The sequence below is a fragment of the Gobius niger genome (assembly GCF_951799975.1).
Source record: "Gobius niger genome assembly, chromosome: 4".
Taxonomy (NCBI): domain Eukaryota; kingdom Metazoa; phylum Chordata; class Actinopteri; order Gobiiformes; family Gobiidae; genus Gobius; species Gobius niger.
Genome location: NC_136855.1, coordinates 27204449 through 27218462, shown reverse-complemented (window position 1 = coordinate 27218462; position 14014 = coordinate 27204449). Strand labels below are relative to the sequence as shown.

General features: G+C 41.5%; 1 protein-coding gene across 1 annotated transcript in view; it reads left to right on the top strand.

Moving 5' to 3' along the window:
- The window catches only part of fto (FTO alpha-ketoglutarate dependent dioxygenase), a 112490-nt gene that overhangs the window by 37685 nt on the left and 60791 nt on the right, over positions 1-14014 (top strand). Inside the window, exon 8 of the mRNA XM_079554477.1 lies at positions 12431-12558. Within this exon, the coding sequence (XP_079410603.1) occupies positions 12431-12558 (128 nt within the window). The remainder of the gene's footprint in view (positions 1-12430; positions 12559-14014) is intronic.

The following is a 14014-nucleotide window of genomic DNA, read 5'->3' as shown; positions in this document are numbered from 1 at the left end:
TGTTGTGCTTAAATGCTTAAACCCCTTTAGAGAATTTTCATGGGCAGATACGCGGTGGCTTGAAGGGAGCGTTTATGTTACCTGGAGCCAGTGCAGCCTGCAGCTTTGTACCTAAAGATGTACACCGCCAGTGAATGGAATCCCGCAGAGGTTTGTCTGTGACAGAATCTCTCCACAACATCGCACTATAAGCCAGCGCGGAACAAAGAGCGACGAACAGCTTTAACCCCGTCACTCCTCGACTCGAGTCCTACACAGGCATTAATGTACATAAACAGACATGGGAGGATAAAAATCTACGGTTTGTGGGCTAATAAATACATGCGTGTTATGATCAGCTTGCTACACGACATAGAGCTTGTATTTGTTTTTGTTTTAAGCGGGCTGGAAACCCCTTTGCAATATTTGTTGCATCAGGCTATTTTGCTTCTCGTAATAAAAATAGCAAGATAACTCGTTTTCTACATAGAGAAAGTTTAAGAAAGAATATTGTTTTCGAAGAAGTAATAGATCCATGGTGTTTTAAAGCAGTAGTATGTAACTCATACCCCTAGAGGCCATAAGTGTTTTTTTTACTCATTAATTGTCCGTCAGAGTAAATAATACACTGACAGAAAAGGCAAAGGGAGAGAGCCCGCAGTTAGCTTTGCCCATTAGCCTGTTAGCTTCTTCTTTGTGCTGCCATTAGTGTGTATTGGTGACTCCTACCCGGAAGCAGCAAAGTTGCCAGTGTGGTTTTCTAGTCAGAGACACCAGGGGGAGATGAACCCCCCCATTCATCCCATTAACACTTGTATTGCCCCCAGAGGGACTACGAAAAGGATTTATTGAGGTAAACAAGTTACTTACTGCTTTAAAAGATTCTATAACACTGCTTCAGTCTCAAGGAATGGATAAAACAGTTTGGGTATTATTGGGTTTATGGATTAATAGATCATTTGATACACTTGATATAATACTATTCTACTGTTGCCCTCTAAATATACTTAACATTGTACAAAATAAAAACTTTATAACCATATTTTTGTCATGAAAAAGTTTGGCTTGTCCTTCCAAGTTTGTCCAAGGCAGTGGAGACAGTCGAGAATGCACCGAGTCAGACACCTACAGCAGATGCACACACAATTGCTTGTAATTGCTCTTGTTGTCAGAGTTGATAGTGTTTTACTATACATTACTGTCTGTTAGAGCACAATGCCCTCCACCGGCTCATCTTTTCTTCTTTAACGCAATTCCTGGCGGAGCACTTTCTCACTCGAAATGATTAAAACAATTCATCATAGCGTATGTGTGTAATTATTTCTCAATCACAGGATGTAAGCCATTGTCTTTGCGAGCGAAGGTGTGGAGAGGTACACCGTGTTTATCGTAACAATAGACCCGAGCTGACTTGTTTAGGCCAGGGGATGATTAAATTTGGAACGTATTAGAGGAACTTAGCCATCATTGACTTTCTGTCCGCCCTATGGCTACGGCGTGTAAACCGCCAATAAAACAATGCTGCTGCTTGACGTCACTGTCATTTGCTCTTCTTCCAAACACATCCTATGCTGTTATTGTTCCCGACTGTCAGCTTTAGTATATGGCATACGCCCTCACAAAAACAAAGTGGGCGGGATAGCTTTTATTGACACCGGTTTTGGATAATTTATTTTGTTTGTGTCTGAATTGTGATGTTGACAGTGTTTTTCTTTTATTTATTTTTTTACACAGTATCAACGAGCTATGAAGGCGGCTTGTCTCGTCTTCTTAGAAAACAAATGAGCACTTTACAGAGACTGATCTGCCTTATCCTCTTAGCCGCTCCCTCAATCCCCGCGTTTATTTATTTACTGACTTATTTACTTACTTATTCATTTACTTGCCGCTGTATGGATTTGGCGCGTGATCCCCCCTTGAATCTTCACCACTCAGAGCTATACCCCTTCCTCTTTTTTTTTTTTTCTTCCTCTTTTTCTCTCTCATCCTTGGCCTCGATCAGCAAGATAAGGCTTCAGAGGAGGGGAGATAACATCCATTAAAGTGGTAAAGAGGAATTATGGGGCAACCCAGATTAATCACCGCTTGGCTTAATCGCATTCAGCGCGGACGGCGGGGGTTAGCTGCGGGGCCCATAGCTTCTTCCTGTGTCATACCAACACTCAGAGAAGATGCAAAGAAGTAGCGTGCGCTCAGAAAAGTGCCTTGATGGTGGGGAAAAGTATAAAAAAGATGAAAGCGAGATTTCAAGAGCATCTCGCAGCAAAAGTCCGCCCCTCCTGCGGCTGACTACAGACATTAGCGCTAACCAGCTCTTGACATATAATTATTCGAACACTTTGATCCAGGTGTAATTGTTTACTCTTCCAGGCAGTGCGGTGTCAGAGCTGGTGGAAAGAGGAAGAGAGGGGAAATTCTATGACAATGATCAGAGTCTAAAAGCAACGAAAACAACCTGAACCTGTTCGATGTATATGTTTCGCTTCAACATGATCACACTGAATATTAAATGTATAATCACAGCTTCTTTCATCAGAAACTTTCGTTGGTGGAAGTAGCAATTGTTGCAATCTGTTACAAGGCTCCGGTGAACAAAATCAGAGGTGGAAGGAAGTTTACGAAAATAAAAGTATTTGAGAACATTTTTTTAAGCCTCTGGTTGATAGCGGTGTTGTTATTGAGGATTGTTTGTCATTGATTTAACCCTCAGCCTCTTAAGGCCATGTTTTAACACAGGGACCTTTTTATACTATATAAAGAACAAAGTTTGTGTTGTTTTGAGATATTTAACCCTGAACTTACCATAGATAGAAATAAGTATCAATAACACCCAACGCTAAACACGTCAAAGCCTTCTTTGTCAACAGCAATGCAACAAACTAAGTTAATTCTGCAGGAAAAAATACTATAAAATTGTGTAATGTTAAATAATAAAGTGGTAAGAAAGAGATTAACTCTCAATAGCTTTTTAAACGGGTGTGACAGGAAGAGATTAGGAAGGGATTGTCAGCAAAGCACTCCTTTTAATGCTGTTTTCTATTAACTTTTCATTAAAATGAAAAGTAAATTTCTATGGCATTGTTTGTTTTGTGGCTTGGCCCATTTACACCTGTCATGGTTTATAATAGAATAATTACACCTTGCTTTGCTACTGTGATCATAGAGTATTTGCTTGGCTTCTGTAACACAATCAGGACAGACAGAGTAATCCCCCAATGGAAATTCATGCTCTGCATTTGACCCATCCTTCAATGCCGCTGGGCAGCCTAAAGGAGCAGTGAGCAGTCGCAGTAAGGCCGGCGCTCACGGACCCATCTCCAGATGTGGAGTTAAAACGCTCACCAAGCGCGAAAAACCTCAAAACGCGCCGCGGAGGAGGCGCGTGACGCGCTGCGGGACATCTTGACGCCCCCCGGAGGCGCGTCCTCCATGTATTTTAAATGTAAACCTGACGCCTTGGAGGCGCCAAAACGAGTTTGGTGTGGACGGAGCATTAGGCTAATAAGATAAGATAAACCTTATCTTAATAGATAAGATAAGGTCAGGATTCACCTATTGTACATATATTTGTGTATTTAACACATTTATAAATGGATTGAACGTTGCAAACAAATTTATTTTTATTCTGCAAAATGTGGTCCTTGATTGCATACCCATTTAACTACTGTATATAACTATTGTAAATGCCTCCCAATTAGTCAATTGTAGATTCAGCAAACTTACAAAGATAAAGCATGCTTTCATGTGCAGCCCTCGCCCTTCAGTCTCTTGAATTTATAGGTCAAATTTGATTTGGAACATCAATGATTGCCAAGTGTCAATACACCCTGACTGATAGGATTAGCATATCAGCTGAATGAAGTCACTCATATGTGTTTGCTAACTAAATATAAAGCCTCTTAAGGCTTAGTTGTCGTTAGCATCCTCTCAGACATACTTTCACTCCTCTCCTTTTCTTATAGAGATAGCAGTATCTGATGGGTTGTCTTAAATGGGTGAGATGTAGGACAGTGTAATTAACGCTAGTCCTTTAGCAGGCTCCGCCTTGTTCCGCTGGGAGTGCCAGATATAGCGCTCATTAATTCCTATTTGTGTGTAATGAGAGGGTCATGTTGGATGTAATAAATGGCTCTTTTATTTGGGCGAGAGCTGCAAGGCGGCATCCTCTCCTGGCTAACAGTCTCATAAACACCTCTTAGTGGCTCTCATCAGACTCCCTGGGTGGGGAGCACTCACACAGGGGGGAAACAGTGCTCTGTTAACGTAGTGGAAGTCAGGTGTGCTTAGAGACTCCAGTGTTATTTATTCATGGCTAACCTGGGGATGACAACAGTAATAATAGGACTTAATCACCGCTCTCAGAAGATTCACTTTTTAACTAAAAGAATTGCTTGGGTTTTTTTATGCATGACCTGGAGCTCAAAGAATGCAGATGAGCAAAGTAACAACACATTTGTTGTCCCACATTCCCAAGCCCTCTATACTTTAATGATAAACTCACTGCATCTAAACCACTTGTACTTTTTTAATTGCATGATGTTTCACAAGTTCTCCACTACAGCTAAAGTAAGGAGTAAGCGCAACCAAACTTTGCCTTTGCAACTTGGATTTATAAATTTGCAGTGATAAAGGTCCCTCTTCTATTGACTTGTTGGCGCTGATTTTGTTTAGTTATGGTTTACATCATCCCTTGATAAAGACCTAGGGATGTGTGTAATTTTCATTGGTCTCGCAGCAAAGTAATTCAGTATTTATTTAGGCCTGTTCTCTGAGAGGTATTCAAACATACAACTACTGTGGACCTTGGCTTAGCATGTTATTCATTCCTACATTTCTTTTATTTTATTCACACTGTATTTGCACTAAAGCTAAATTACACTGATGTAAGAATGGAGGAGTTATACCTCTCATTGCAGCGCTTGCAGGAATATTGTTCCATAAAAGTAAATTTCCCGATGTGAGTGTGTGTGCAGATTGAAACCATTTTTATTGGTTTAGCATTTTTGAAGAATTGACATGTGGCACAGTGTGCAAAATGCTAAATGCTGTAACTCATGTTTTTGAGGAAAAGCACTGGCTTTGGCCCAGTCAGCAAAAAGCTTTTTCCTGGCAGGAAAGTGAACTACTGATGGTTATCTGCTATCAGGCTTGAATCTTGACTCTGTTTTCATAGAGTAAAGGGGAGAAAGGGGACTTTAACGTTCCAAAAGGTGCTTGAGTGTCATGCCCATCACAAACATCTCTGTCCTGCACAGTCTTCATTGTGACGAATTAGCCAAAAGCGCTTCTCAGTGCTCCCAGTGATGGATGGTGGATGCCAGCGCAGTGAGTGAGCCTTCTCAAGTTTATATATATTATATACATAAATCCCATGACCCAGTCGACTGCAGGGCTAATTCATTCTGCAAACTTTTATCCTTTAGAGCTAACCTAATCTGCTTTCTTCATGGTAAGACAGGGTCAAAAGCTTTTGGGAGGAATTGGCCAGTGAATACTTATGTGATATTTGTGAGCCTATTGGACTACCATCCAACAACAGATTTGCCTTTTCTTCTCAACACCAAAAGGGATCGTAACAAAAGCCTTTGAGTTCTGCTTCATTTGACCCCGTGGAAAGCATATGTCCTTCTATCTGGCTAGTATTCTGGCCAGAAGATGGAGTGCCGTCGTGGCCCATAGAAAACCTCCCTGCCCACTTGAGTTGTTACAATACCTTCAAACAAAATCACTTGTCAGTAGTCTTCCCTTTTTGGAGTGTCCTGGCCCCTCCACTCCTTTGTCACTTCAAACATGTTACTCTGATGTTGCAGACACATTTTTCTAATGTTTTACACTCCATATAACCTGCTTTGCGTGCTGAAGCCCATTTTACCGGTTGACATAATTGATGGGGCTCGTGACCTTGCAGAGGTCAAGCTGGCAGCAAAAGGCCTACATTTGTATCACCACGGAGATGACGAGAACACATTAACCCAAGCACAGGCAGGGACCAATCTGTATGTCTTTGTGAGAAACTTGAAGTCATTTGTTGATTTTCTGCACATTATTGATCTCTAGATATCCTTGTAGGAGACTTTACAGATTTTATAGCCCAGTTACAGCTGCCATAACTAATAGGTTAGGCCACTAATTAATACTGTAAAAATTTCAGCATGAAATATTTTCATTGACTTTTTATGGCACTTATGGTAAAAGACATGTTGTAAAAACATTTGTAATGGACCCTTAAATTGGAGCTCACAAAGGGTTAGTCATAGGAATGGGCACAGGAAGTTTTGTGCTTAGTTTTTCATTCCTCTCTATCAAATCTAAAAAATAAAAAAAAGTTTATAAAAAAATCTTCAATTTCCTTAGACATATATAATTGAGTGGCTGCAGACAGACAGTGGAAAAACACACACACGCTCATATACTATAAACACATTTTATGATTTCTCGTGTGATGTCAGAAAAGTGAAAGCTGTCTGGGCCTATATTTCTTCCTGGGCTAATATAATTTTTCCAGCGGTGTTGCGCCCTCCCATAGAAGCACAGTAACTTGGTGGTGGCATGGCCCGAATGCACACTGATACATTGTTCCAGACTGAAAGTATCCCTGACACAATCATAGCTCCCAAGTTGTTTATATCGCCGAGCAGAAACTATCCATTACCTCCAGCATGGTGTGCCTTTTGCGAGGACTGGTCAAACTCATATTGGTTTCTTGTATTGGACGTGAGGCAGAGGTGAGACAGCCAAGAGTTTGGCGAACTTCATAGACCAATAAAAAGTCACTGGCAGAACAATTTACAAGAAAAATTTGTGAAGGCTGAGCACATTCAGTAATGACTTGCCATGTAAAGGGTGTCAGATAGGCCATTGGAGTTACATTAATATGACATTACTGTAGAATTTAATAGTTCAATTATTGGATTGTCTTTATGGTTGGTTTGTCGATAAAATGATCACAATGTAGCAGATATGAGCATTGAAGTCACGGATTTATAAAGGTTGACTGTTACCGCAGACTATGATGAACTTCAGTATTAAATAACTGTGTTTGCAATGATATTATTGCAATCTTTATGCTGTAAAAACACAGTAATGCTAAATTACGACTGAATTAGAAAGAAGAAGAAGAAGAAGAAGAAGAAGAAGAAGAAGAAGAAGAAGAAGAAGAAGAAGAAGAAGAAGAAGAAGAAGAAGAAGAAGAAGAAGAAGAAGAAGAAGAAGAAGAAGAAGAAGAAGAAGAAGAAGAAGAAGAAGAAGAAGAAGAAGAAGAAGAGTTATGGTGTTATTGGCATCTGACTTTTTTTTCAGAAGATCAATTAAAACCTTTCTGTTATTTTGGCTGTTTTGCGTTTGCGCCTCTGTCACCACTTTGTCTCCAGCATTGTCCCACCCACAGCACCATCTGATTGGTTATAGATACAGGCAACATTGCGTCATAGAAGGGGGCGTGGCCTCGCCAAGGGGGAAAACAGAATCTTTTGGGAAACACAATATTTCACTCTTTTTAGCCATTTTCTGGTGAAATATAAATTCTTATTTACATATAAAGTCAACGCTAAATCGGGTCCATTTGGATGTTTATTCACAGCAAATTGTTCAGTAGAAGCGAAAAAATGGCAGTCATAGCTAGCACTAGCTAGCGTTAGTATTAGCACGATGGTAAAATGAAGCATCCTGTTAGCATTCTCCGTTTTTATGTATTTATGGGCTGTTGAAACACTTTGCTCCTCCTCATGTCTTTGTATCTTTATTTAGTAGAAAACTATAATAATTCTGCATTTGTTAAAGCCACACCGTGTAGAATTTTACCCAATGAATAAAATTGAAATACAAGCATTTATTTTATGATAGACATTTTCATCAATGAAAAATACCTCATAAATGTACAAACAAACATGTGCCTTTGCTGTGATCGGCTCAGCTCTCCTAAGACATGACTGTAACTTTACCGGGAGTGGGTACGCCTCCAGCTCGTCTCCATGGAGATGTGACTAAAGTCAGCAGAATTTGAGATTTAAACAGGTTAGGTCCTCATCCAAATCCATTGTTCGATTACGCACTGCAGAAATAGCATTTTCTGTGTTGGGCTGGTCATTAGGAACATGTTTTGTAATGACGGCAACAGTTTAGTCCAAAATGTTACGCAGTGTGCCTTTAAAGTAGTTTTTGAATAATTAGAGAAAGTTTAGATTTTTCTCCAAATTGTTTTCCCCCTTAACTGTTTTCAAACGTGACCATATATGGGCGATTCCTTAGATGGCGTCTGTATCTATACGCTCCGGTTAAATGCAGAGCCAATGCACGAATAACAGCCAATCAGCAGTGAAAGCTTTGCATGCACAGTGTACACAGTGCACACATTTAGGTTCACCTTTCCATACAAATTTTGTTTAATTCTCTTAAATTTGAGAATGTTACAAATCTGTTCAGTTGTTTCATGAACATACTATATGCGTAAAGGAATTTAAGTGAAGAGTTGGTATTATTCTATATTTTGACACCACTATTCTCCCTTAAACTGCAAATGAATGTCGGCTCCAAATATCGGTTATCGGCCGCATTTACTACAAATAATAGGTATCGGTATCGGCCCTGAAAAAATATTTTGGGCTATCTCTACTTAGTGGTCAGATTGTTTACCGTGACTTTTACCATATAAAGCCTTGAAATAAGCCATTCCTGTTAAAATACTTTATAGGGTGAGGTAAATTTGGCATTGGAACGTGACTGTGGCCTCCGGTCTTGAGGGGTTTCCTGTGTAAGTGAGTGCCAGGGAGCTTAAGAGTGCTCTGGGCCCACCAAACGTCCCGCTCTCAAGTCGGCGAAGGCATTTCATGGGGTGTTAACTGTTTCTGAGATACTCTGGTGGTCGGCTAGTAGCTCTGTTTTATGGAGTGTAAAACTTCAGGTTCTGCATCCTTTTTTAACCTTCTTCCTGCCTTTGAGCACTTGTTTCTCCTCTATTATGTGACCGGTGTGACAGCTATTCGCTAAAGTTTCATGTGATGTGCAGTGAATTGCAAAAGTGAGCAGCGTAGGCTTTCCCAGCGTTGAATGAGTGACATGTTGTTGTGTGATTGAATGGACAGATGCTTGTTGGTGTTAAGATACAGTGCGGGCTCGAGGTGTTAGTGAGACGCCCCAGGCAGCCTTGGAGCCAGTCTTCGCTTGGAAGGCAGTCATCAGTTCGACTATCCACCGGGCAAAATACCCCTCAGCCGCGGTGAATCCTTGTTCGCCTGCACTGCTTATGCATAGCGCGGAAAATGTTAACATCGACCCGGTGTGCTGGAGAACGAGACCTGGGATACCGCGTAAAGGGACATGACATTTGGTAAACATGCAATATGCAATGACCCTATCTCAAAATGCAATAGCAAGATAACAATATTGTAATGCCCTCCTTGCAGTTTTCCAAGTCTTGCAGTAGGTGAAGTGGTTCACATTTTAAAAAGACAATGCCTAAGCAAATCTCACAATAGTAACCTCAAGTCAACTCCACCCAAGCAGCCTTTAGATCAAGGTAAAATAATCGAAAACTCTTTCCAAATATGTTAATCATGTGGGCCTTGTGACCGTGACCATTTGTTTCCATCACCATGACCATACTGCCTATAACCCCCCAGAATAACCGAACAAAGTCCAATCCCACCAACTAATGAAAATATAAACATAAGCCCCTTCATGAAGGTAATAAATTTACAAAATATCAATATATTATGTGTCCTTGTGGAGAACCTCCCTGTCCTCTTATTCACCTCTGCAGCTATGGGTCAGGGGGACATCTGTGGTCAGCCCAGTGATGAGAGATGACTTGGCTGCAGACAGCAATTGTCATCAAGGTGTAAATAGATGGAAAAAAGGAGCCTGATTAGTAATAACACCAGCCCAGAGATAAAGGCCTGTGGTGTGGACGGGCCTGGCTTGACCAGTAAACAACCAGTGGGGAGTCTAAAAGGCCTGGGGATCAGCCCGGGGCTAAACCTGAAGGATTCTCTCAGCACCAAGCCTTTAAACAGAAGGTCATGCACATGCTCTGAACACACGCACATGTGGGTTGTTTGGTGTGAAAATTCTCACAACACTGCTTTAAATCAATGTAGTTTGCATCAACACAAGACACTGAACTGTGAACCGTTAGTTACTGATGGATTAGTTACGTTTAGTTGGCAACACTTGATATATTTTCTGATTTGATGATTCTGCTCTACTAATCAATTTTTTTTCAGGGCAAGTTGTTTTAATTAATATACCGTTGACACACAAGATAAGATAAGCCTTTATTGATCTCACAATGGAGAAATTCACCTCTCAGGAATAGACAGGAAATGTGCAAACAATTAGATAGTAAATAGAGGTATCTTATATGACTACAGAGTTACAATTAAAAACAAAGAAAGATAAGTGTGTGTGTGACAGAATTGCTTTTTTGTATTAACTGGTTTACCTTACTAAATCCTTTCCGTTGTCCCTCTGGGGGTAATACAAGTGTTAATGGGATGATTGGGGGGTCTTTCATCTCCCCCTGGTGTCTCTGGCCAGAAAACCACAATTGCAACTTCCCTGCCTCCGGATTGGAGCCACCAATACACACTAATGGAATCACGAAGTAGAAACGGGTAAAGATAAATGTGGACTAGCGCCACTTAAAAAGTATTTATAGCCAAGTTTGAGTGAAAAAAAATTATGTCCATTGTGTAAGTGTATGTACAATATCCCTCTCTCGATTTGTCTTGTCTGTCAGCATAGTATTTACTCTTATGGACAATTAATGAATAAAAAACAAACCTACATGCTATTACACCTGCAGTGGCGCTTATGGCCTCTTGGGGCATGAGTTGCTTAGTTCTGCTTTCTACTCTAAACCCAACTACTTTATAAAAAAAAAAAGAAAAAAATGCTTGTAGGTTATCAAACTAGAGCTATGACAACATCCCAGTATTTTTGCATGGTTGGTTTATCACCAAAGTGTATCCGTAGATCACCAAAACTTTCCTCGAGCAGGTCATCTTCTGGGTTCTATGGAGAGCCTATGACCATTGACTGGAACAGGCTGGATGTGTTGCCGTTATATCAACCATAGACCATCCGCAATTGCACAATTCTCTCCGACTGAGCTGGTGCTGGTAGACTCTGAATGCACTTTCTGCCACTTCCTAAGCCTGTCAGTCACCCACAGAGGACAGGGCTTGATCTAAAGTGAAAGGTACAGTTTTCATACGGGGTGTATCCAGCCATTGCTTTCTCTTGGTCACTGTAATCTTTGGTGTCTCCTCAAAGTCAGGTGTAATCAGTCACACGCTGCCACATGTTTTGACATTTCCTGTGTGTTGCGGAGGAAGTAAGCATATTACTCCGTCTGCAAATCAGACCGCTCTCCTTTAGAAACACACACAGCCAATCAGACTTATCTTCACATGAATTAAGACAGACAGGTGGATAGTCAGAAAAGGGATTTTTTAAAAAGGGAAGAAGTGCCTTACACTGTGTATTTCCCCCTTCTGTTTTGAAAGTGTGTGTGCATGGCGGGAGGGAGGCAGGGGGGGGGTGGGTGACTGTTAATGGCAAAGAAATGAACGCTCTTGACTTGGCGGATGTGACAGGAAGAGACTGCTCTTAACAAGGCGTCAGGGTCCGTCATAGTTACACATCCATCACTCCTCAGATGCGGCGAGAAGGGGGGAAGGGGGGGGGGGGGGGGGGGGGTGCGTTTAAGGATATTCAGAAGGAAAGAGCCCGTGTGAAGGGTAGAGAAGAAGACGGAGACAGAGACGGTGAGGGGAAAAGAGGGATTTGAGTGCGGCTGACAGCGTTGCATTTAATTTGGACTGCCAGATCCTTTTTCATTTGACTCCCTCTCGAACAGCTTAGAGGCTGGGGAGGACTTGAGGGGAAGGTTTGCCAGGATGTCTCAGATTAGCGCTGATGTGCCACGTCACACTTTAAGCCGGCCTGTAATTCATGTTCAACAGGGGGATACTCACACATTACACTGTGCTGTGCAGGACGTGATTAATTGACTCACACTCTAATATTTTGGTAATTTGCCCGTCCTCTGATGTGAAACTGACTTTATACTAGACTTACTGTATGTCGCCGTCCCAGGGATGTTATAATAGTCTCAGAGCTCTGGAAATTTCAAAATGCGTGGAAGAATTCACAGGTGGCAGTCACTGTACTCTAGACATTATTTAATCTTATCGTCAGCACCGATCGGGCATTATTGCACTCGCCTTTTCACGACATGTCCTTCCATTCTAACGTTTGACCGACAATACAGACTGAGAAATCCATCATCAAGTGCAGCACTGTTAAAGTTAGTGTGACCATCTAGCTCCTCGTCATTCCAGCCTTGGTCAGTCAGATTGTTATGCTTGTCAATTCAAGGGAAGCTATACTGGTTTGGTTTGTAATACAGTATATTCTAGTCTCTAACATGTGTTTTTTTTTTTTTTTTCAGACAAATTTGTTTCTGGCGATGGTGGAGGAGGAGGATGGAAGAGCAGGGGACAACCGGCGTGAGATGGCGGAAACCTTACTGTCAGCTTTGACAGACAGACACCAGCAAAGACAGACATGGAGAGACAGGTAACACACTGTTCCGCCTAGTTTGTTCTTTCCACAGGACATTCTGTGCTTGAATGTTTAACAGACAAGAAACTATAAGTAAGAGTTACTGCGCCAGGCTAAGGCTTCAGCTTGTGTTTAAATTGTAAAGTGAAGTTGCTCAAAGTAACCTCTTTATTGGCACTTTTACCAGCGTTCTACTGGGCTTACGCTGCACGTTGTTCGTTGGTCTGCCTCAAGTTTGTTTGTGGTCTTTGGGTCTGGCAGCTTTCTTAGCTATCACACTTGTGTCTTGATTATCTTGGTCAGTTCCTTCCTCCCAGATAAGGGCTGAGAGAGCAAAGATGAGAACATTAGCCATTCATGCAGATAAAGAAAAAAAGGGCCTCACACTAACATCCAGTGTTATTTTAGCTGTTCCTTCTCTCAGCCACTCTGTCTCAACTCCAGAAGAATACTCAGAAAATGAAATGTATGTAAATCCACATGTTTCACTATCAACAGTTTTGACCTCCGTGTCACATATGCTCACATTGTACAAGAGGGAAACCTGCAAGTGATTAGGGTTGTATGGAGTCTTCTTTTGGTCATACATATTATTGTTTTTCCACGGCGCCCCACTGTTTTGAGTTGTCACCCTCAGTTGACCCTTGCAGCCCATCCAGATGAGTCTTGTAAACACTGTTTTTCCACATACCTTGCTTTGCTGTGTGGATGTCCACCACCTCAGCCCTGATGTAGGCCTCGCTGTGATAGTACATTCCAGCTCCAGGTGCTGAAAGCTAGAAACCATTGCACCCTACACACGCCCTCCTGCTATCCTCCACCACCCACAATGCAGTGGCACCACCTACTACCCATGTTTAACCAGAGATGAAGCAGAGCCCTTCTTTAGAGGCCCCGACGCGCAGAGGAAATGCTGAGTTTGTCAACGGGCAGACAGACGTTTACCCTATCAGCAGTGAAAGACTGATTAGATTAGTTTGGGTGGAGGGTAAATGTCTCACACAATATGTTTGAACTCCAGCTGCTCCCAATATCTCCCCTCTCCTTTAAACACATGAAATGTCTGGCCAAGCCCCCAGCGTCCCCACTCACAAAGGGACCAGGGGTCATCCTGTCAAGTGGCTGTCAACAGATAGTGTTAAACAAAACTAAACGCATGGCTATATGCAATGTTAAGTGGGACATACTGATATTGATTAGAGATGTACATCAGACAATATGGATTGATCTGAAAGTAAGAGATATGAAGTGATTTAGCATTTTGATGTTTTATAGCAGTGTTTTGTTTGGATTATAATTCTGCACCGGACTGAATTTAACTACTGTTGTATTTCTCTTCCATGAAATGCATCTAATACTTTATTTTGATAAAAGCTCTCGAAAATAAAGTAATTTGCTGATTCATTTTTCTCCCTTTTTATAACTGGCATTCTAATTAGGTTTCCTTCCAATATGGAACAGGCAAGCTTTT